We start from the raw sequence: 21,461 nt of genomic DNA, 5'->3' as shown, positions 1-21,461 counted from the left end.
CCAAAAGTTCTTTGTGTCATATTTTAATCTTTTTATTGTTATGTGTTCCAACTATGACATAGTTAAACAGATTATGTAACATCTAAAGTAATTTTTCTATGAAATTGGTTATGAAATGTCTGCATTGATGTTATATTAGTTTATATAGTCAACTCTGCTAGAATACTGAGATTAATGAGATATGCCTTTGGATGTGTTTGTGTGTGTTTGTGTTTGTGTTTGTGTGTGTGTGTGTGTGTGTGTGTGTGTGTGTGTGTGTGTGTGTGTGTGCATTTGGGTATGTGTGTGTGTGGTGTATGTGTGTGTGTGTGTGTGTGTGTGTGTGTGTGTGTGTGTGTGTGTGTTGTGTGTGTGTGGTGTGTGTGTGTTGTGTGTGTGTTGTGTGTGTGTGTGTTTTGAAGGAGAATTTACTCAGTGAAACGCCTGCCATGAATGTAAGTAGCACTACCCCAAGGCTAGAGTCTGAGACTAAGTAAAATCTGGGTATTGGCTTTTCCCCTTTTCATTTTCCTAATCAGAGTCGTGGTCCATGTGGTTCCTTCCAGTATGCCTCTCAGTCATTATGGGTGGGATGCCTCAGAACAGGAAACCCAAATAAACCTGTCCTTCGTTAAGTTGGCTTTGCAGGTATTTGTTTGCAGCTCTGAAAATAGCCAATAAAATAGCTGTGTATAACATAATTATACATGACAAGTTTATGGCTTATAAAATATATTTTCAAAATATTTCTGAGATCAAGGAAACAAACATAATACTCTTTCCTTGGAAAATGCTAAAATGTTTTGGACATTATATTTCATATAAATGTTGTTTCAGTGAAACTATACCTTTTGAAAATGGTAGCATAGCATTGTGCTCTTGTCAAGGTGAATACTATTCATTTATCAACCACATTCTGTACATAAAAACAAGTTATTAGTAGATAACACATAGAAAGTGAATTCTTAGCCAGCATTTCAAGATAACTTTTCTCCATGGAGTAGAAAAACTTAAACATGGTTCAGTAGGAAAAGTGAACAAGACATTGGAAACATCAAATAGTGTTTGTAAATCATGTTTCATTTCCTTCATAGTACTAGTTTATGGTTCATAGGATCATCCTGGAGGGAATATTCACTTTTAATAATTGTTATCTGCATTTTATATTGTTGAAAAAATGCTTAAATATTTTGGTGACACAATATTTTCTATTTTACAAACATTATCCTTCTGCATATTAAAATAAAACAAAGTCATTGACAGAATTGAGCTTTTCAACACAGGAGATGCAATGTAGAATCATATAAAGAGTGAAAGAATATTCTGAGCATGTATTATCCTACTACTCTAAATACATTAAATGATTTAGATTACAATTGCTTTGGCATCATTGCACCCATGCATCATTGACATAGGCACTCAGAGTCTTTCTTTCTCCAAATTCCCATGTTCTTTGTACTAAAACATATGATAGCAGTTTCTCTAAGTTAATGCTACTCAATAATGTACCTAGAATGTGAGTGTTTACATTTTGAATAGGGCATTTTTCACATATTTTAACCCATATTTCTGACATCAGTGTGCTTGGTTGTATTGTGGTGATCAATGATGAAATATGTTTTCATATAAATATATGTCATATTTAATACATGAATCAGAATTATATCTAACCCCTAAAGTTAACCAGAGATAAATATGAGATGGTGTGGCAGAAGTTAATACAAAATAAAATATGTGTATTCTATGATTTCATAAATCTAAAAATTAAATTTTTAAAATTATCCAAAATTATAATTATATTGCTTAGTCTTTACCCCGGGACACAGAGCCCCATGCATTCATGACTGATTGGAAGACCCATCCTCAAATAATACATTCTCAGTAACTGGCAAATGACCTAATTATTTTTAATATACAAAACAGAGACATGAAACTAGTTTCAAAGCAGACTAAGACTAATTGTGATGTGCATTCACAAGATGTATAGGTAATATATTTTCTAAAAAGTTTGGTGAAATTTAAGACATAACAAGGAACCAGTATTGTGAGGAATAGAAAAAAGTAATTGCATTGCCATTCAGCAAAAGGCACCTTAGTAAAATAAAAGCTATAAAACCTTGCTTTAGTATATAAGGAAAGAAGCAATAAAAGAGAATTTAACCATAATAACTTCTACTTCTTTCAATACATTTATTACACTTTGAAGTTTGTTAGAACATTCTCTGAAAACAAGCATGTAAAATCATAAATACAACTATGTTGATTGTGTGAATAATTTATTAAAATTTGACTGGACACAGGGTAGTTATACGGGGAGCATGAGTTGCACTGTATGTCCAGAGTGAATCTAGGAGTACTATATTCTCAAAGGTCTTTAAACCCAGTTAATGCTCTTAGATGAATTCCAACTATACTTTGAATCAAATTCTATACTACCTTCTGAAGTGATCAATGCCATTTATGGACAGATAAAAGCTTAAATTCCTTTGTAGCCCCATTTCTAAAGGAATTGGCATTTTACAATCTTTTCTGCTTATCTTAAATCACAAACAAAGCACTGAAATCCAAGAAAGAAAGAAGATAGATGAAGAATGAGCAGTAGAGGCAGGGGAGGATGAACGCAGTAAGGAAAGATGGAAATAATTTGTTGTATCTTATGTAATATCATAATTGTAATATCATAATTGTAATATCATATTGTATGTTCCTAGATGATCACTTCTAGTGTAGAGATTAGGACCATCTGTTAGTTTGTTTAACTAGCACAGAGATACTGGTTCTCTTCTGTCTCACAACCCCCTCAAATTACGAATTCTGACTAGATGACATTATTGGTGCTGCCTTTTGCCAGATATCTGTGTAATCCAGAGAAGGTAATGATATACAGTAGAGGAATTGGATGAATAAGTATTACTAAGAAAATGGAGCAGTTGTGAGAAGCTTAACAATTAACTTCAGTTGATTATTGAAGAGGGACCTTAGAGTCTGTGAAGGGATATTGTCTCTTATTCATGCTTGTGTTTACAGCATCTGCCATGGTTTCTGCATTTCAAAAGTATGTTCAATCTACAACCAATGGACCACATGCAGCTAAGGATAACGACTATGAATGTGGCCTAAGACAAAAATATGAACATTCTCAAAAGGTCATGAGATTTTACAATGTTTTTGCTTTGTAACTCAGTTGCTGTGTTCTTAGGTTGGAACCTCATCAACATACAACAATAACAGTGTTATAATAACAGTGTTGTAATAACAGTGTCTATAGGTTTGAGATTCCTGAAGGCTAATGCTGAAGACAGAGTAATAAACTTAATGTTTCTGGCTTCAAAACAAGAAATACCAATATAAGCTGTGGCTTGATCAATCATGTTGAATGATGTTGCTTGAGGGATATCCATATGGATAGGTGAATGAAATACTCATGTTTCTATCCATAGGCAGTACCTAGGAAATTGTTAATTGTATTCAATTGGAGGCAAAGCATCTGATATTAAGTGCCTTTCAATCCACAATTTGCTTTTTAAGATTTTCATAAAAGGACCTCTTTGTAATAAAGATGTGGGATACACAGTCTGCAATATACCTTTTAATTTTTAATTTTTTTACATTTTCTCTGTCTTCATTCACCTTATTTGATCACTCAAATAATCAAATATTTCCATCTTATAGCCTTTTGAGTCTGTCTAAAACTCATTGTTGAGGACTGGGAAATATAAGGCCTTGAATTAGCTTCAAATACACCAAAAATAGTATGAAGCATACATTTTTAGAGACTGTTCATGTAACAATAAATTGAACATCACCAAAGGAAAACAATTTGGGAAATAATATTGAACTTCTGTTATAAGAAATAGGACTAACATTCTTATAAATAATTCTTCTAGACAAGTTTAAGGTTAAAAATAACATTCCAACTAGATTCTTATCAATGGCACTTTTCTATTTCAGACTGTTTATCATTATTTTAACAATTTTTGTGTACATATATGCAAACTGAATTTAAATATAAGAATAATCAACCAATCCTATGAGCTCATTTGTGTATACAAATCAGTAAAGTGCTTCAATATGGGTATCATCTTTACATGAGTATGTTTAAACTAGCATAGTGAAAACAGACCTTTTCTAGTGGAGTGGGCTGTATAATCAAGTCTCCTTTGCAATATGTCATTAGAGTCTCACAGTTTTTGAAGTTGGATCCCACACTGTGACTCGATGTTATCTCTATAACTGGGAAGGCATAAAGCTGAAAGAAAGTTTGATACTTTAACAGAAGGAGTAAACCCAAACCATGGCTTCACCTCTCTGATTGCGAAACACTTCTTTTGTGGTGGCAATGCATATTTATTCATTTGCCAAACATCTCAGTGTCACTGTGGGAATGAATCCAGTGATATTACAATTAGCAGAGGTATGTGGAGACTTGTTTTCCATTCTTCAGAAATAAGGACAATATCTTAAAGATTCATTAGAGCTATATTATGTCATACAGTATTTGTAATCATTTAATGACCATTTTGGGATTATATACGCCACTAGGTTCATAATAATTCATTGAACATTACAGAATGGTTAGAAAACAACACAACTTGATTAGTTTCATTCCTTTTGCCCTAATGGTTGCACGTTTTCTCTGTTATTTCTAATCCTTCTTCTGCTTCTCTTTGGACACTGTTTTAAATTGCTGCCTTTGTCTTTAATTAAATTTCATTTGACTGAGTAAATTTACTCATGCTAGTATACTTATTTGTTTACATCATGCTTGGATATTAGGTTTTAAGACAGCATTAGCTACTTATTCTGTAATGACATGCTAGATACCCTCTTTAAGGGCTCCTGAGACTGAGAGTCAGTGCTTTTCAAATGTTCTTTAGACTTTCTTAATGCACCCAGTGGTGCCTGAGAAATGCTGTTGCAACTGGTGTTTACTCAAAAGGTGCAAAACAGGGAAAATATATTAGGGTATTTAGAGGATAACAAAGGTAAATGAAAAACTTTATGATTCCCATACTATATAACAGGGATTCGGCAAGTCCACTATAAAGAACAAGCAGTCAACTGTGTCTTTGTACTACTTGTACAGTGTGACACACTTGAACTTTGGAAAGCCTCCTCTGTTCCACCCACGATAAAAAAGACTGTGGGTGGAACAGCAAGCCCTGTCCATCTCTGTAGAAGGTTTAGCTATCATATACTTTAAATTTTCACCTTATATTGAACTAGCCAAAGCAGACGGTGCACATGGAAGGACATGAGTATCAGCTCTCTAAGAAAGTTACTGTATGGATAATGCTATACCTAGTATTTGATTTATAGCTTTCCTTTACATATTCAGTGTGGCATTCTGAGGCTTAACCCTCTGTTCCCTAGGTATCAGTCAGACCATGCTCCCCTCATTCTCTTCATTACTGCCCCTTTTCAAAAGTTGTCTCATCTCTGCAGCCTGGCTCTCTTCTTTGTGCATCAGAATGAAACTCTTGGCCAGTAGCTATAAAAAATCCAATTAAAATGTGTATTTTTCAGTATTTAAAAAATAATTATTAAATATAAATGAGTCATACCACTTCTATTAGAAAGTCATTATCTGATGTTTTTGTCCTTGGCTCTTCCACTTCCAGCATGCTGCATTGAAGGTTTTTGAGTTCAACATGTTTCTCTATAAGACTGTCAGCTGTAAAAAGGAAGCTTTCACTTTCTCCCTTCTCAACTCACCTTACTTCTCCTCTCCTTCCATGTTCGTTCCTCTTATCTTTACTTATACCTAAGAATTTATCCACTATCCCTTATAAGTTCAGCATTCCTGTTCAGGGTATCAGGGTATTGCTCTCCATCCTGCAAGTCTTGAGACATTTTCTCTACGGAACTATAAATATGAGGAGTTTCAGTGAACATACTTATTTCTATTTTGTTAAGCAGAGCTGCATTAAAAGCTTCTAAAGCAACAATGTTATCACAACATAGTTTGTAGATCACTTCAAGAATTAAATAAGATATTTTGCCAATGGTGGTAACAGTAAATGGCCTGAAACATGTCACTCAGTCTGACTGCAATGGAAATTTGATTTTGAAAGAAAAATAGAATTAGAAAATCTGTTGTGAAAAAAATACATAGGCAGTAACAGCACTTAACAGAACGCTAGCATTTTTCAAAACTCTTACTTTGAGTAACGTATAATGATCATTACTTCATGCTATTTGCTATTTATTGATTTTTATTTTAGGTATATGCAACACATGTGTAATTGCAGCGTGGAATCTGATGGATTTGTTTGTCCAAAGGCCCTCAGCATTAAAGTGTAACTTTGTGAAGCTGAGGCATGAAGGGAAATGTAGAAAAAATTGGAAAAAATTAGAGTTAGGAAGTGAAATACAGGAATCAAAAAGCAAAGCATATAGTATCAATGATAAGCTGCAGCATTTTACCATACTTTAATTTCCATAACAGTGGTGTATGTTCTAATAAATGGCATGATAAAATGTTCTCTTATGGTGTTATTTCCCCATTTAAATATAATTGTAAACTATCTTGCATATTACAACCAGAGAAATCAGAGAGTTAACATATTGACTACCAATCTAATCTTTGGCATGCAACACTCTAAGGGACTGTCTGAAGGCTAACTAATATTGTTGTGTTTTAGTCAGAATCATAGGGAAATCACAGAGCACTATGTGCTACAGGCATTAGGTTATGGGAGGCCAAGTAAAGATTGGTGAGTTCTAGGCTTTTTTCCCTGTTTCGTGTTACTTTTTGTCTTACTTTTTCTGGGAGATGTGAACAAATGTCTTTATTCCCTCCTCTCAGTGTTTCCTCATAGGACAACAATGACAGGTCTAAGAATTGGCTCAACCCTAGCATAGATTCTTGGACCAGTGGATTTTCTGGAATTACTTACAGATGCATCAGTGAGGGGCCAATTGCAAGTCAGCCAGATATAACAGGATAAACTTCCCACCCAGGGAATTGTTACTGACTCTAGAACCTCATGAGTCTAGAAACTTCCTTTTTCATCCTGATAACTTTGCTATGAGTCTGGTGATTTCTGTCCTGTCTCCTGGAGAAAACATTTTAATCCAGAGGAAATCCCTACACAGTATACATGGCTATAGTGTTAGTCAATGGCAGAAATAAAGAAATCCCAGTCTAGGCTAGTCAGGAATGAAGCGGAGATAGAGTTGAGGGTGAAGGTCAAAGAGTGAAGAGGGGACAGAGACAAATACTTGACAATTCAATAGCTATAAATTCATATTTCCCTATGGAATGGTTGGATTTTTCACATGGGACAGAAGTAATCCAAAGATATCCAGACCATCTCTTAGAAAGAGGGAGGAAGTATCATTGGCAGTAGACATACCCAGCTAGTGAGAAGGCAAACTTTATCTTCAGAAAGACCTACATTCAAATATGGGCAAGTATTACATGAGATAAGAAAAAAAAACACTAAACTTTCTAACTCATAATTTTCTCATGTATAAAATTACAGTATAATCCCTATCATAATACTTTCTTGGAAAAATTAAAGGCCTCTTTTCCAGAGTGTTTGGCACAAGTTATTATCCCCTTGCCACTTGAATGAAATAGACTTAACGCCACCTTCAAGCAGAGTGGGTAGATGCTGGGGTTATTAATATGAAATAAGTTACAAAAATAAGAGAAGAATTGCTTTGATGGGAGGGATGAAACTTCAAATTAGTTCTGGTCAATTGTTATAAAATATTCTGTCATAATTTGGTGCAAAAATGGTTCCATTTCACTGAGTAATGTGTCAACCAGTTCAGTGTTTACTGATAGTTTATATTTGGCATATACACACATAGGCATGGAGGTATAATTTCCCCTTTTTTTCTTTTTGATTCATCTTCAATTATAAAGGGAACTCATTTGGAACTCTCTTTTGTTTTTTAGATGGTATTTTAACAAATGGAAACAGCATTTGTAATAATGATGTAAACATCCGTCGCAAACCACGCCCTCCAGAGCCATTTCTGTTTATTAGTTTCCCCAACAGCAAATCATCCCAGGATGATGTTATCCACACACTCCTTCGAGGAGTTCTGGTAGCTTAAGTTGAAATTGTTTTAATTAGATGTCTGGCATAGACTCTGCATTTGAATACTTGATCCCTTGGCTGAGAAACTGTTTGAGAGGCTAAGGAAACATGACCCAATGGAAGGAGCCTTTGAGAGTTTGAAGACTTATTCCAGTTTGAGATTGAGCTCTCAGCTTCATTCATTAATTTTTAAGATATGTGCTTTCAGCCTCCTGATCCAGGCACCATTCCTCTGCTCTGACATCATGGACCGTTAGCCTTCTACAACTGTAAACCCAAATAAATCCCTTTTTTTTATTAGTTATCTTCGTGATAGCATTTTATTGCTGCAGTAAAAAAAAAAAAAAAACAAAACTAAAGCTTGTAACCATAATGTGACAGATTACATTAAAAATATATACTCTACAGAGTACAGAAAAAAATACATATTGTAACTCTCAGAAGACAAAAGAGCAAATGGCTTTTCTTAGCCATTTATGTGATCCTAAGTAGAATTGTGAATTAGATTTTAAATAAATTACAAATTCTGTTCATAATGTGCATTTTTAATATTTTCACATTTAATAAAGCTGTCAGAGTTGTATTGCAGGTCACATATTGTATTGACATACCCTTAAGAATATTTTGTCTGTGTTCTTGACATACAGTTTTAAATCAAAAGCTTGTGTCTTCTGTTGAACCATCTTGATCAAACTGCAAACTGGCATATAGAAGCGAACATTAGCCATCATTTCCAAGTACTCAGAAATTAAGGCCTTACTTTTTTTTGCATGTCATTGCTATAAATTTTTTTATGCATATCATTGTTAAGCAGACATTGCTAAATTATAGGATGAAATCTTGCACAAATATATCTGTGGCATTACTTAAGGATAGAAGATTTGAATATGTTTTAGAAATTCCTAATTTTACCTGCTGGTGGTAATCCTGCATTTTAATTTTTAAAATTATTTTAAAGTTAGGTAAAATGGCATACTCTTCGTCAGTCTGTGCAGTGTTTGGAATCAAAAGTGTTCATAGGGTGGTGACATACTTGGTTATATACTTACTGACTACACAAATGATAGTTTCCCTGAGATTTGTACTGAGTCTTAGGTTGTCCAACTTTAGATAACATTAGGACACTAGACCCTTGGCCCTATAGGTCTTTTTATATTTCTTGTTATAAAATAGGAATACAAATTGATTTAAGTTATTCTGAATATCTTGGATGATTGCTACCATGTTGCTAAAGTATTTGATGTAAAGTATTTGAATCCCACTTCTGTGAAATTATGGATAATAGAATAGAGTCCTTATATTTGATTCACATTGGAAAAGAAGGTAAAAAATATCTGATGATAAAATAAATGTAGTTGTTAAAAATCATCAGATAACTTACTACATTTTCAAAGTCTAACAACATTTCATCAGTTAGAAGGCTGAATATAATTTTGTGAAGCCCAGCCTTAATCAAGCTACAGTGTTATGTGGTGATATATTCAGGGACAAAATATATTGTGCATCTTAGTAAACTTATCTGGGGTCAGAGGACAGAACAGCCACTAGATAAACATAGAGACCAGAAAATGGTGGCACACACGCCTTTAATCCTAGTATTCTGGAGGCAGTGATCCATCCGGATCTCTGTGAGTTCAAAGCCACACTGGAGACAGGCATGGTGACACACGCCTTTAATCCCAGGAAGTGATGGCAGGAAGCAGAAAGGTATATAAGACATGAGGACCAGGAACTAGAGCCTGTTAAGCTTGTATATATTGTATATAGTTATTGTACTTATTGTATATTGTTTTTCTTATATTAATTATAACTTTTTTATTCTTTTTTATTTTTATTAGGAATAAAGGGGAAATGTGGTGATATTTTATTTGTGCTGAAATGTGATGATACTTTATTTGTATGTTAATAAATAAAGTTTGCCTGGAGATCAGAGGACATAGCCAGCCAATTTTAAGTAAATATAGAAGTCAGGCAGTGATAGCACATGCCCTTAGTCAGATCACATGGCAGACAGAGTCTCTGTGTGTTCAAGGACACAGCCAAGCATGGTGGCACACTCCTTTAATCCCAGTACCAACCATAGAGACCTGGAGGTCTGTACAGACAGGCAGTGATGAGGAAGTGAGGTGGCTGGGCTAAGAGCCAATGAAAAAGCAGAACAGCAAGGCAATAAAGGCACAGGTTAGACAGGAAGAATTTGGTTCTTTTAGGAAGCTACAGTGGCATGGTGAGCTAAGATTAGCTGGTGACTCTCACTATTTTTCTGATCTCTATGGCTTTCACCCCTGTATTTGGCTCTGTGTCTCTTATTTAATAAGACTGTTTAGAAATTCATCAACAGTGTTATTCAACCTCACTTATCCTCTTCCCTTTCCTTGTGTTTACACTGTGATGTATGCTAGCCCCTTGCTTGTAGTTTTCCTGGTAGTGTTCTCCTGCTAGCATTAGAAAATCTTACGTATGAAAAGACAGAAAAGCAATAGCCAGTCTCTTCAAGAAAATCTAGATATATTCTTAAAGATGCTTCACCATGTCTCATCTAATTACTTACTGTCCTCTGGTGGCCGCTAAGTACTCTTTGTACTCTTCTGCCTTCTTTCTATTTCTTTAACATGTTCATCACAATGGTTTGTGAAGAACTTTATCCTTAGGTCATTAAACACTGTAGTCAAAATGGTAAGTGTAGAAATTCAGGAAATGAAGGTCAGTACAGCTACAGACATGTGGAAAGGGAGCAGAGTTTTCAGAAGGGATTGCCATTTAGCTCTATGTGCTGTTGTTTACAGGATAAAATGCCCTTCGGGGCTTATGTCAACAAAGTTGGACCATGAGTCTATCCATGCTCATATCTGCTGTATTTTGGATGAGACGTTTTCCAGTCTCATAGAAGATTCCATCCTAGAATCTTGGCTTATTTTGTTGGTGTTGTTGTGTAGGAAGTTTTAGAGTTTATTAAAGCTACCCCAGAGATTTTTTTTGAGGAATTCTTTAATTTTTTTTTATAGTTTTACCACATTATTGTCAAAATTCTGTAGATACATTTATTTTTCCTTTTGACATTTAGTTAATTAACCTATTTCTCCCCTGTCTTTCAAACATAATAGAGTGTTTTTCTCAGATGCACTGTGTCATTCTTTCTTCCTTTTAGATTATTGGTTAATATCTTGCATGTATAATAGTTTGATTCAGACAAATGAAAAACTCCGACCCACAGATAAACATTCTGGTTCTGTTAGTTTTTAGTGGCCTGAAGCTTTATTACTGATGAAGGAAGTAGGTAGGTTTATCAAGCCTAGGCAATTTTGCTTTTGTCAAATAAAAACACCTAAATGATATACTATTAATGAAGTTTGATACAACAAATACATTTGTGAGCATGTGTAAAACAGGAGTTTCCAGTGGAGTACTCTACTATAGGTTATGACTTCTATCAAGTTTGTTATACTGCAATGCCTCTTTCAGCTATTGCTGCTTAGATCTATAAATCTCTCATCAAATTGTGTCATTATGACTCTACGGTTGTTCTCAGAAGAAGAAATGGTGTATTTGAGTGCCAGCATTGACTTGTGTACAGGAGAGGTGCTCTTCCTCATTCACTGAGGGAGTCAATGTATGAACTAGCTTGTCAGGTTCCTCAGGAAATGCACTTTGAGATAGGAGTTACCTCTGGAGGTATGGCATAAGTGTTTGTGAATGGAAAAGGAGTAAGTGGGATTCAGCACTGCAAAGAGTTGGACAAGCTGACCAGAACTACATGATTTTTATAGTGGCTGATAATTGTCAGTAGTTGTGGAAGAGCGAAGGCTTTTCAAACTTGCTTACTAAAAAATAATTAAGAAGCTTAATTATTGAATGGTTAATGCACTCACTGCCTGAATTCTTATTGGGCTTTCTCCAGTTCTGCCTGCCTCCTTACCTTTGTTGCTCAGTGTTATTTATAACATTGTAGTCATCACTGTCTTTTTCCAACCACTGACAATATTGGTTAACATTGGACACATGTTAATCTTCTATTTGAACTGAAGCTATTAAACTATTTTCTCTTTAGATTACACAAGTGTTGATCTCTTTCCCTTCAATTCATATTCTGACATTGTATTTCCACTCCATCAAGTAGTAATGTTTCCATTTTCTAATCCACAAAGCAAGACATCACAATTTGGAAAATTTCAGGAAGTGTATTGCAGGACCATTATAGCAATGTACTCTACAATGTGTGTTGATGCTTTTTCCAAAATGTCAAATGAAAGTCTGACGGATGATCTCTATTTGCCCTCTGTCTTTTTTGTGCCAAATGCCATCATTGAAGTTAGGGCAAGAAAGAGGGTGTCAGGTTAAGATTTTTCAAGTAAAATCCTACTCACTGGCTGAGATCTTCACTATGATCTGTGAGGAAGGGCTAATTTGGTATAGATGGTAGAATTTTTTACTTACTTTTTATTTGTTAATAACAGAGAATACAGAGTTTCTTAATAACATAGGATGACTTTCTAGTAATTTTTAAAATTCTACAAGATGAATTACTTACATTAAAATCCACCCCTAATGTTTATTTCTTATTTTTGTGTAGCAACTTTATGGCATACATCAATATAACAATTGCTAAGCATTTTATTATCCATTTCTTTCCTTACCTCTTCTTAGGTAAGGTGGTACAGGCTTCACATAATACTTTCAATGGTGTTGTTTAACTCAACTCTTAAACTAGATCCAGTTTAAATAGTAAAATAAGCCATTTTTCCTTGAAATAAAACATGTCAGGTCTTTCAAGAATTTGCTTTTAACTGCTTCTGGTTTATTCTTGGAGCTGATATCTGACAGACGAAGGTGCGGTCCTCCCTAGAATGTGAAGTGTTCCCATTTGCAGTAAGCAAAGATGATTCGGGAAAGATATCTTTAGTGGCGTAAATGTTTTTCAGCTGGCCTGGGTAACCAGTAGGAGCTACAGTGAGTTTGTGGAGTTTTTGTCAGGGACTTATCACTACTGTGTGAAAGACAGGCTGCTTTCTCTGTGAGTTGCTGTCTCCTGTCCCCTCATCAAAAAGCCATAGCTATGACTATCCAGCTCTGAGTAAGTACAGTGTAGGCCCCAATATACATACTTCTCAAACAAAAGCAAGGCTGTTTTCTCCAAGGAGCACAGATTATTGTGTTCTACCATTGGATAACGTTTATAAATATGGGTACACATTTTTGCTTTGTAGTATTACATCCATAGGCATTATTTCATTTTATCTGCTCTTAAACATTCAAGTCCAAGTGATAATTTACAACCTGGTCTATAGCAGATGAGTAAACTGAGGATTAAGGTTGATGAAGATAGCACAACAAAGAGCAGACAGGAGTCACTATCCACACCTGTGGCTCCTTGCACTGACCCTGAGGGGGCACCATTCCCTTCAGTAAATGAACGAAGATTCCAATTTGAACACAGACCACAAGTGGATTACTGAGAAATCTTTGTGATTGTGTGTACAACACGAGAAACCCAATCTTTTTTATTTATTGTTGGCTAAAAATTAAACGAAGTTGTCTTGGCAGTTTTGTCACTGCCTCTGCACTTCCTGAATCTTGTCGCTGTTTCTTGCTTCGTTATGTATGGTAATTAGTATCTAAATGTCTTAAACCACATGTCTTAATCAAAGACGCTTCACAAGTAAATTGTGTTCCATTATCCTGGACCACATGATAATTATGAATTAGGAATACTTCAACCAGAAAGAAATGACTCACTCACTTGTTTCCATCTTCAATATTTCTTCAACAGCTCAATAATTACAAGGTGTCTTGTGACACATGGAAAATATTTATTAAAAGTCACGAGAAAAGAAAATCTGGAGGTAGTATGTACACCACAGTAACTTCATTTCTACCAAATATTGTGTAAATCTACCCTCTGTATAGGATGTTAATATTTATTAAAAGTCAGAATGAGAAAAGAAAATCTGGAGGTAGTGTGTACACCACAGTAACTTCATTTCTACCAAATATTATGTAAATCTACCCTCTGTATAGGATGTTAACATTGTAAAATCTACACTCTTTTTAGGATGTTAACATTGTAAAAGTAACTTGCACAGCTTGGAACAATCCAAAATACACTATCTTAAACATTAAAAGCCAGTAATCTATATTAAATAAATCACTGGTAGAACATTCATTTTAGATGAATTTGTTAATATTTAATATAAGTCACTCCATGTTGTTCAAAAGAATATGTCTTTACTTTTGATGAAAGTCACACTGTAGCTCCCATGTTGGTCTTAATCATGCATAGTTTTCTGAGTCCTAGTCTCAGAGGTGTCTACCATCATCCTTAGATGAAAAGAATTTACTTGTTTTATCCCAACATCATCATTCTATTTTCTTATGCACAACTCCAAAGGACTTATAAGATTGTATTTAATAGTTCATCTGCATTTTTTCTTATCAGGGCTACTTACAAGGAAAAACAACTCTTATAGAGGTAGAGTAATGACTAGTCTTCTTATAACTGAATCAGTGTGTATAGGTGAGTCTATAATTTAATGTTACTTTGAGTATCAAAATTGTCATGATAAATACTAATTCCTCCAATGGTTTTACTATGTGTAGGTTTGTATTTTATATGATACAAAATTTTAGTATGAATACATTAAGAAGCACAATGCTAGTGGTAAACTAATTTACCTTTATGAATTATGCTCCATGCAATATTTCAAATAATACTCCTCATTGAACTTCAGATTTCTTTATCTCATCTTTACATAGGGCTGGGATACAAGTCATCAATAAAGACAAGCTTTTAAGGAAAATCACAAATTTTCAGTTTAAGGATAATATGTAGACAAGAAAAGTTGACCAATATATGGATCTTCTTTTTAACCTCAGTCTTCTTTGAGTAATGTTTATCATTTGTAGTTGATATTTTAAGGAAACCAATTAAACATGGTTGGTTTGGTAATGCTTACCAGGATGTCTGTGGTTAAAAGATATGCACAAAAATCTTAATTTGGCTTCACCATCACAAATTGCAAAATAAATAATTAATAAAGAAATCGATGAAAGATATAGAGATTCTGTCATTCAAAGACATACAAGTCATTCAAATATTTTTATCTCCTTTAGATTTGAAGCTCCTTGCATTCCCTGGTATCATTAAAACTTAAAATGACCAGTTGAGAAATTAAACAAATACTCCCATTTTATAAAGTGGATTATGAATTTACCTGTTTAGTGCTAACATCCTATTTATTGAAAGTGGAGTATGTTGTATATGTAGTTAATATAGAGATTTTACATTGGCAGAACTATGGGAGTTCAGTAAAAATGAGCATTTGTGCATCAGAATTGGACATGAGTTGGTTACAGTTCACTGAAGGGCATGTTCTGAATGGAAGTACAGTACTAGTTACGTTCATGCAACAGAGGCTATTTCACCTTTCTTTTGTGAAAGAACACACTTTGTGATAGTGAATGAAAGGTAAGGCTGGATAGATAGAACAGAGATAGACTGACCCCATGTTTAGAAAATGTGAAAACACATTGATGATAAATAATCATATTTGATGAACATGTAGAAAAGAACAAAAATGTGATGAAGAAAGTCAATATAACAGCAATGTTATATTCAGTTTGAATTGATACATCTAAAGTTGGATTCTCAGCAAAGATACTATTTCCACAGGATCTTAATAGAACCTAAATACTTCAACTGAAACTCCATGAAACGGTAGCCACCACCTGAGGGACCATAGGCAACCTCTGTCAGGTGTCTGTGTTTACCCATCCCTGAAGTCTATAAAAATCAACCTTTTTGATAAAAGGTGAGGTGGGTCAATATATCAGCAGTGAATTTTGGTCATCATTTCAGGTACTCTTAACAGCAATATGTGCATTTACCAAGGGGAATAACATAATTAGTACTTTTCTAAGGAAAATTACATCTGACAATTATAATAATATAGATAGTAAGATAGTATTAAATGTGTGATAGTATTAAATCAAGGGATGAATGAGAACTTTTATAGTAGATTAAGTACAAATTTTAAGTATTGAATGAAAATATTGGAACTTACAAATATTTAATTGTTACTTATATGTAACATTACACAGACTGAGCAGGCTGTATTTATGAAGCTATAGATATATAAATATATGTATGTAATGACAATTAATGAAAAAAGGTCATAAATTTGAAAGAGGACATAGTTACATAGATGGAAAGGTGTAGGAGAGAGTAAAGGGAAGGAGAAAATGATTTAATTAAATCATAATCTCAAAAATAAGATAAATAGTGTTTAAAATATAGAATGGGAGTTTATTCCAGGGAAAACGGGCAGAAAAATAACAAATACAAATAAGATACTGTAGAGAAAGTGAGGAGTAAATTTAAGAGCTAGCAGTGGATTGTAAAGGAACACACTTTAGCACTTGTTTATTGATCATATCCACACACCACTGCTTCCCTCCCCTCCTGGTACCACCATCCCTTCTCTCTCCCAGCTGCTTGTCTTTTTCTCTCCTTTTTTTTTTTTACTATTAATAAATTCTGAGTCCAATTAAAGTTTCTTATATGAACATGGAACAAAAAATGTATGAAATTTAAAATAGAAAAAAATGTTTTAAATTATAATAGCTATTCACAAAGAAACACACACATATAAACACATACACACAGAGAAAATTACCATGTGTGTGCATGACTATATAGGTACTGGTCAAATTAAGAATATCAGAATGTCATTTACTCAGCTGGATTAGATTGAAGTGAAAAGCAGTTGCTGCTCTTACAGAGGACTCAGGTTTGGTTTCAAGAGCAGTTATTAGGTGGTGCAAAACTTCCTTTATATACAGCACCTGGGGACCCAAAACATTTTCCCGGGCTCCACAGGCATTTGCAGTCATGTACACACACACACACACACACACACACACACACACACACACACACACACAGAGGCATAATTAAAACTAAAAAAATAAAAAATTAACAATGCTGTTTGATATTTTTAATGAAACATTTTCTTCTTTGCCGAGTATTCTTTTTCACTAGGAAGAGTAAACAACAAATTTTTCTGCCTCTTAAGATTATGATAATACACCCAGATTTATATTGTACTTGTCTTAATATTCAAGGTTGGTCACTGTTTTTAATCAAAGCAGCTTGCAAGAACAGAAAATAGATTCCAAGTAAAATTCGTTGTTCAGTGTGGCAATGATCACAACCCAGTGATCATATCAGCTGAGAGGAAGTTGTTAGTGATAAGGAGGAGTTAATGTTCTGGTACTTCAGGAATTATATGTGTATAAGTGTGTCAGGAAGGAGAGGGGAAGACAAGAAGGATCGAGATTCTTGGAATAATGGGGAAACAAACGGTATTAATTATCTGTCTTTAAACTCGTGATATTGCTCATGGAGAACAATCAACATGATAATGCAAAATGTAGCATCAAAGCTCAGGCTGAATCTCACTTTTATGACTGAATGTATATTATCTTTCCTATACCTATCATATGAAAGGCCACTCTGCAACCATGCCATTAAAATAATGATCAGTTGATTGGAATTAGTTAAATGTGTCATATGGATTGGATATGAAACTGTGAATACGGGATGTAATTTACACAAAAGTTCTCAAGAAACGCAATCTGTGTGTCTACTGTGTCTCATGAATCCCCAGAAGTTCCCTGATGCTCCACAGGACTTTCATAGGAACCATGAGGACCACTTCACAGGTGCTGCTCCTAAGGTATCAAGATGAAGGCAGGGTTAAGAAGTAGCTACTTAACAACAGCTTATTCTATGTGCCTTTGTCTCAGAATGAAGTATTTTGATTTGTGTTGCTGAATGTGGTATTTATTAGTCTCATAACGTAGGAAGAGATGACTGTTTTATGAGTCAGGGAATGATTCCTGAAGACAAACTTGAAGCTTTGAACTTCAGTTGTGGCCAGTGCACAGGTGGAAGTCAGCTGTACTTCTTTTTCCCCAAATTTCCTTTTCCGTATGTTCCTCCTGCACAAGATGGTAGCTGCATCCCAAGAAGACAGTAGCTCTTACCCAAGAGAAATGATCCATTTGTAAATAGTGTAGACAATACTTACACGAACTAGTTAGTTTTCAACATTCTGTTGCTTCAGAGAGCAGTTTGTGTCTTGTCAGGCAGGTACTTAGTTTTTCCCTTCACCAACTCCTTCACCTGTTGATGGATTTAGTAAATAATTCATAAATATTAAATAAGATACCATGTTGATAACATTAAGAAAGTGATACTTATGAGGGTCTAATCTATTCAACCATAGAATTCTTACATTTCTAACTTCTTAAGTTACAGGGAGACATACACACATATATGCATATTATAATATATATTATTACATAAATTACTAGTATATATGTAATTCTCAGAATTATTTGATATAATTAAGAGATTCACTTTCTTCATCAAGTGGTAACACACATGATTCAAGTATACACACACCCACACACTCACAAAAAAATATATAAATATATAACTCATGTGACAATGCCATTTTGTGCTGTTTATTAAGAAACCAAAGCATAAAACCTGAAGCAGAGTATAAACACAGCTGTATGAGTGAGGGAAAATCACTTGCAGAATTGCAGAAGACAGATGCTATATCCTTCATATCACAGAAGGATGAAAATTGTGTGCCCACAATGTCTTAATTGGTTTCCCAATTTTCATAGTTTTAGAAACTGATCCCTTGAAAATTATAAATGTAGTTCTATAGGGCAATGAAAACTTCTGTTATTTGTTAAATTGGGTTTTTATATTCATATTAACCAAAGTCCAAGATGACAGCAGTCAAGGTGATGAACGATTGTTGAAATAATGGATTGAGTACCATGTTTCTAAGGTTATGAAGTTCAGGAAAATATGTAATTATGTCTATGTTTCCCAAGGTTGGTCTGTTCAACATTATGCTATGAAATACAGCAGGGTCAGTTTCAGATATGAAATTCAAATCAAAAGGTGCTGCCCTGCTGTTGATGCCAGGGTTAATCATGCAAATCTAATACAGTTCTTGGTATTTCAGGAACTGCTGAGGTGAAGTCCCATGCATGTATTGATTCAAAATCACTACTCTCCAGAGCAATAATTCCTCAGCTTCAACATTAAACTGAATAAGCTTTGGAGACAGATTTGAAGACTGGATATTCTTCTATGCTGGTTAATCATCAAGTGAACTGTAAAATCTATGCTGGTTAATCATCAAGTGAACTGTAAATGGGAACAGGCTGGGGAGACAGGAGATAGAGTTCCTAAGATAGAATTATATATATATATATATATATATGAAAATTAATGAGTATGTCATAACCAAATTTACAAATATTGTACAGAAAATCTCAAAGAACGAAAGTCAAATCAAGTATATATGCATATGTACTCGATGTCTGCTCACTTAGAAAATGGCAAAAAGCTGGCCTTGGAATACAAATTTTAAAAAATGTTTATCTATATTTATAGTTATATTATATATGTATATAGATAAATAGATATGGATTTAAGTATATATCTAAATATTTATATATTTAAACCCATACATATTTCCATCTATACATGTCACAAATTCCTAAATTTGGGAATGGGATGGAGATATGTTTAGAAATGAGACTATTTACAGAAAGAAAAGAAATCAACTTGTTCACAGCACAGAATATCAAATTGTAACATCCTGGCTTCTGTGCACAATCAGCTTATCTTACCAAGAACAATGAAATCTCACACAGCTGTCTGACATGAATGACTTTTACATATCTCCATATTGCTGACTGTCTTGTAAGTTAATCTCATCTTACATGAATTTTTCACCAGCTTCACTCTGATGTTGATAAAGGAGATGGTTCCATCAAATACATCTTGTCAGGCGAAGGGGCGAGTTCCATTTTCATTATTGATGAGAACACTGGGGATATTCATGCCACCAAGAGACTGGACCGGGAGGAGCAGGCCTATTACACACTCAGAGCCCAAGCTCTGGACAGACTCACCAACAAGCCTGTGGAGCCCGAATCCGAGTTTGTTATCAAAATCCAGGATATCAATGACAATGAGCCCAAATTTCTGGATGGCCCATACACAGCAGGAGTTCCTGAAATGTCTCCTGTGGGTAAGTAAAAAGCATGCTGTTTTTGTAATAAGTATGTGAAAAATACACTGGTACATGCAGTGACGGTCAGAATGGAAGAAAACTGGTGCCACGCTAGCAGCCAAGACACATTCATTCAAATCCTCATCTACCGTTTGGAAGATCAGGAGATAGTTTATTCTTGTGTTTTTTATTTTTACACTTTATAATTAATTTTACACTGTTCCTTTGGCCCAACTCTCATGTCTTTAAGAAATGGCTTGTGCATTTTCCTTTCTATCAAATAATTATTGTTTAGAAATATGATTACAATCATGTTTGACAAATTATTTTTTAAAAAGTATCTTTCACTGTATGTTCTTTCATCCCTCCTCCTCCTCCTCTTCCTCCTCCTTCTCCTCCTCCTTTTTCTCCTTCTTCTTTATCCTTCTCCCTTTTTAGTGGCAGATTGATCTAGAGACTCCAAAAAAAAAAAAAAAGAAAGCAAACTAACAAACTCTTCTCTGACTAATCGGGCAATGATCCCCTTATCTTGTCCTTTCTGTTGTTACAAGAAGGTTGCTGGTGGCAATCCAGGTCAGTACAGGGCTGCTGCTCCACTACCTGTATTTCGTATCCAATGCTCACCACCACTAATCCTTTTGTAATCTCTTCACATATAAATTAAATATTGAGTTGTTTTTCATAAAAGTAAAGAAATAGTTGAGAAAGAGAAAACAATAAAAAGCCTCTTACTCTAAGGTCTTTCAGCAATTCTCCATTACAAAAATATGCAAATTACTCATTTTACTTTATGTCAAATATTATAAATTCTGCTTTAAATTTCAGTGTTTAGAGTATTTCTCCAACAGCATTTTTTAAGCTGGTATGTAATTCATGTATATAAATTATTTTTAATGGGACTGTAAAATAGGAAATCTAATCGTTGTTGGTTTTATTATTGAAGGAGGAAGCTCATTTAAGATATTACTAAAATTTATAGCACATGGACATTTTAACCACCATGCTTTGTCTTGTTTTACTCATTCAGTCCTTTGTCTCATGCTATAACCCCGGGGGGTGGGGATTGCACAGGTATGCACTCCACACAGGGCATCACGATTCAGAACCCAGTCTGCTGGGGACATGTGGCTCTAGCTGCTGGAGAAATTCAATCTGAAAACAGAGAACCATCAGGACTTGTAGTCATTAAATGTTCTAAACCTTAGTGGGGAGGTTCTAGCGATAATACATAGATGTGCATGTCTGTTACAAAGCAAATGTATTCCCTTTTTCTTAATTCTGGCCATCCCTTCAAAGTGTTTCTTGCACCTGCTGTTTGACAAGAATA

The 21,461-nt window shown here is 34.6% G+C and overlaps 1 protein-coding gene across 5 annotated transcripts in view; it reads left to right on the top strand.

The window, feature by feature from the left end:
- The window catches only part of Cdh7 (cadherin 7), a 153,818-nt gene that overhangs the window by 34,413 nt on the left and 97,944 nt on the right, over positions 1-21,461 (top strand). For 4 of the 5 annotated variants that reach the window (XM_052736454.1, XM_052736455.1, XM_052736452.1 and 1 more), the window contains exon 3: positions 19,858-20,152. In XM_052736454.1, the coding sequence (XP_052592414.1) occupies positions 19,858-20,152 (295 nt within the window). Of the gene's footprint in view, positions 1-19,075; positions 19,210-19,857; positions 20,153-21,461 lie in introns of those variants that run through there. The other variant, XM_052736456.1, reaches the window with a different exon arrangement.

Source organism: Peromyscus californicus, unplaced genomic scaffold (genome assembly GCF_007827085.1).
Source record: "Peromyscus californicus insignis strain IS unplaced genomic scaffold, ASM782708v3 Scaffold_14__1_contigs__length_90479793_seg_1, whole genome shotgun sequence".
Taxonomy (NCBI): Eukaryota; Metazoa; Chordata; class Mammalia; order Rodentia; family Cricetidae; genus Peromyscus; species Peromyscus californicus.
Note: the sequence above shows the minus strand (reverse complement) of the source record. Positions and strands in the feature narration are given on the sequence as shown.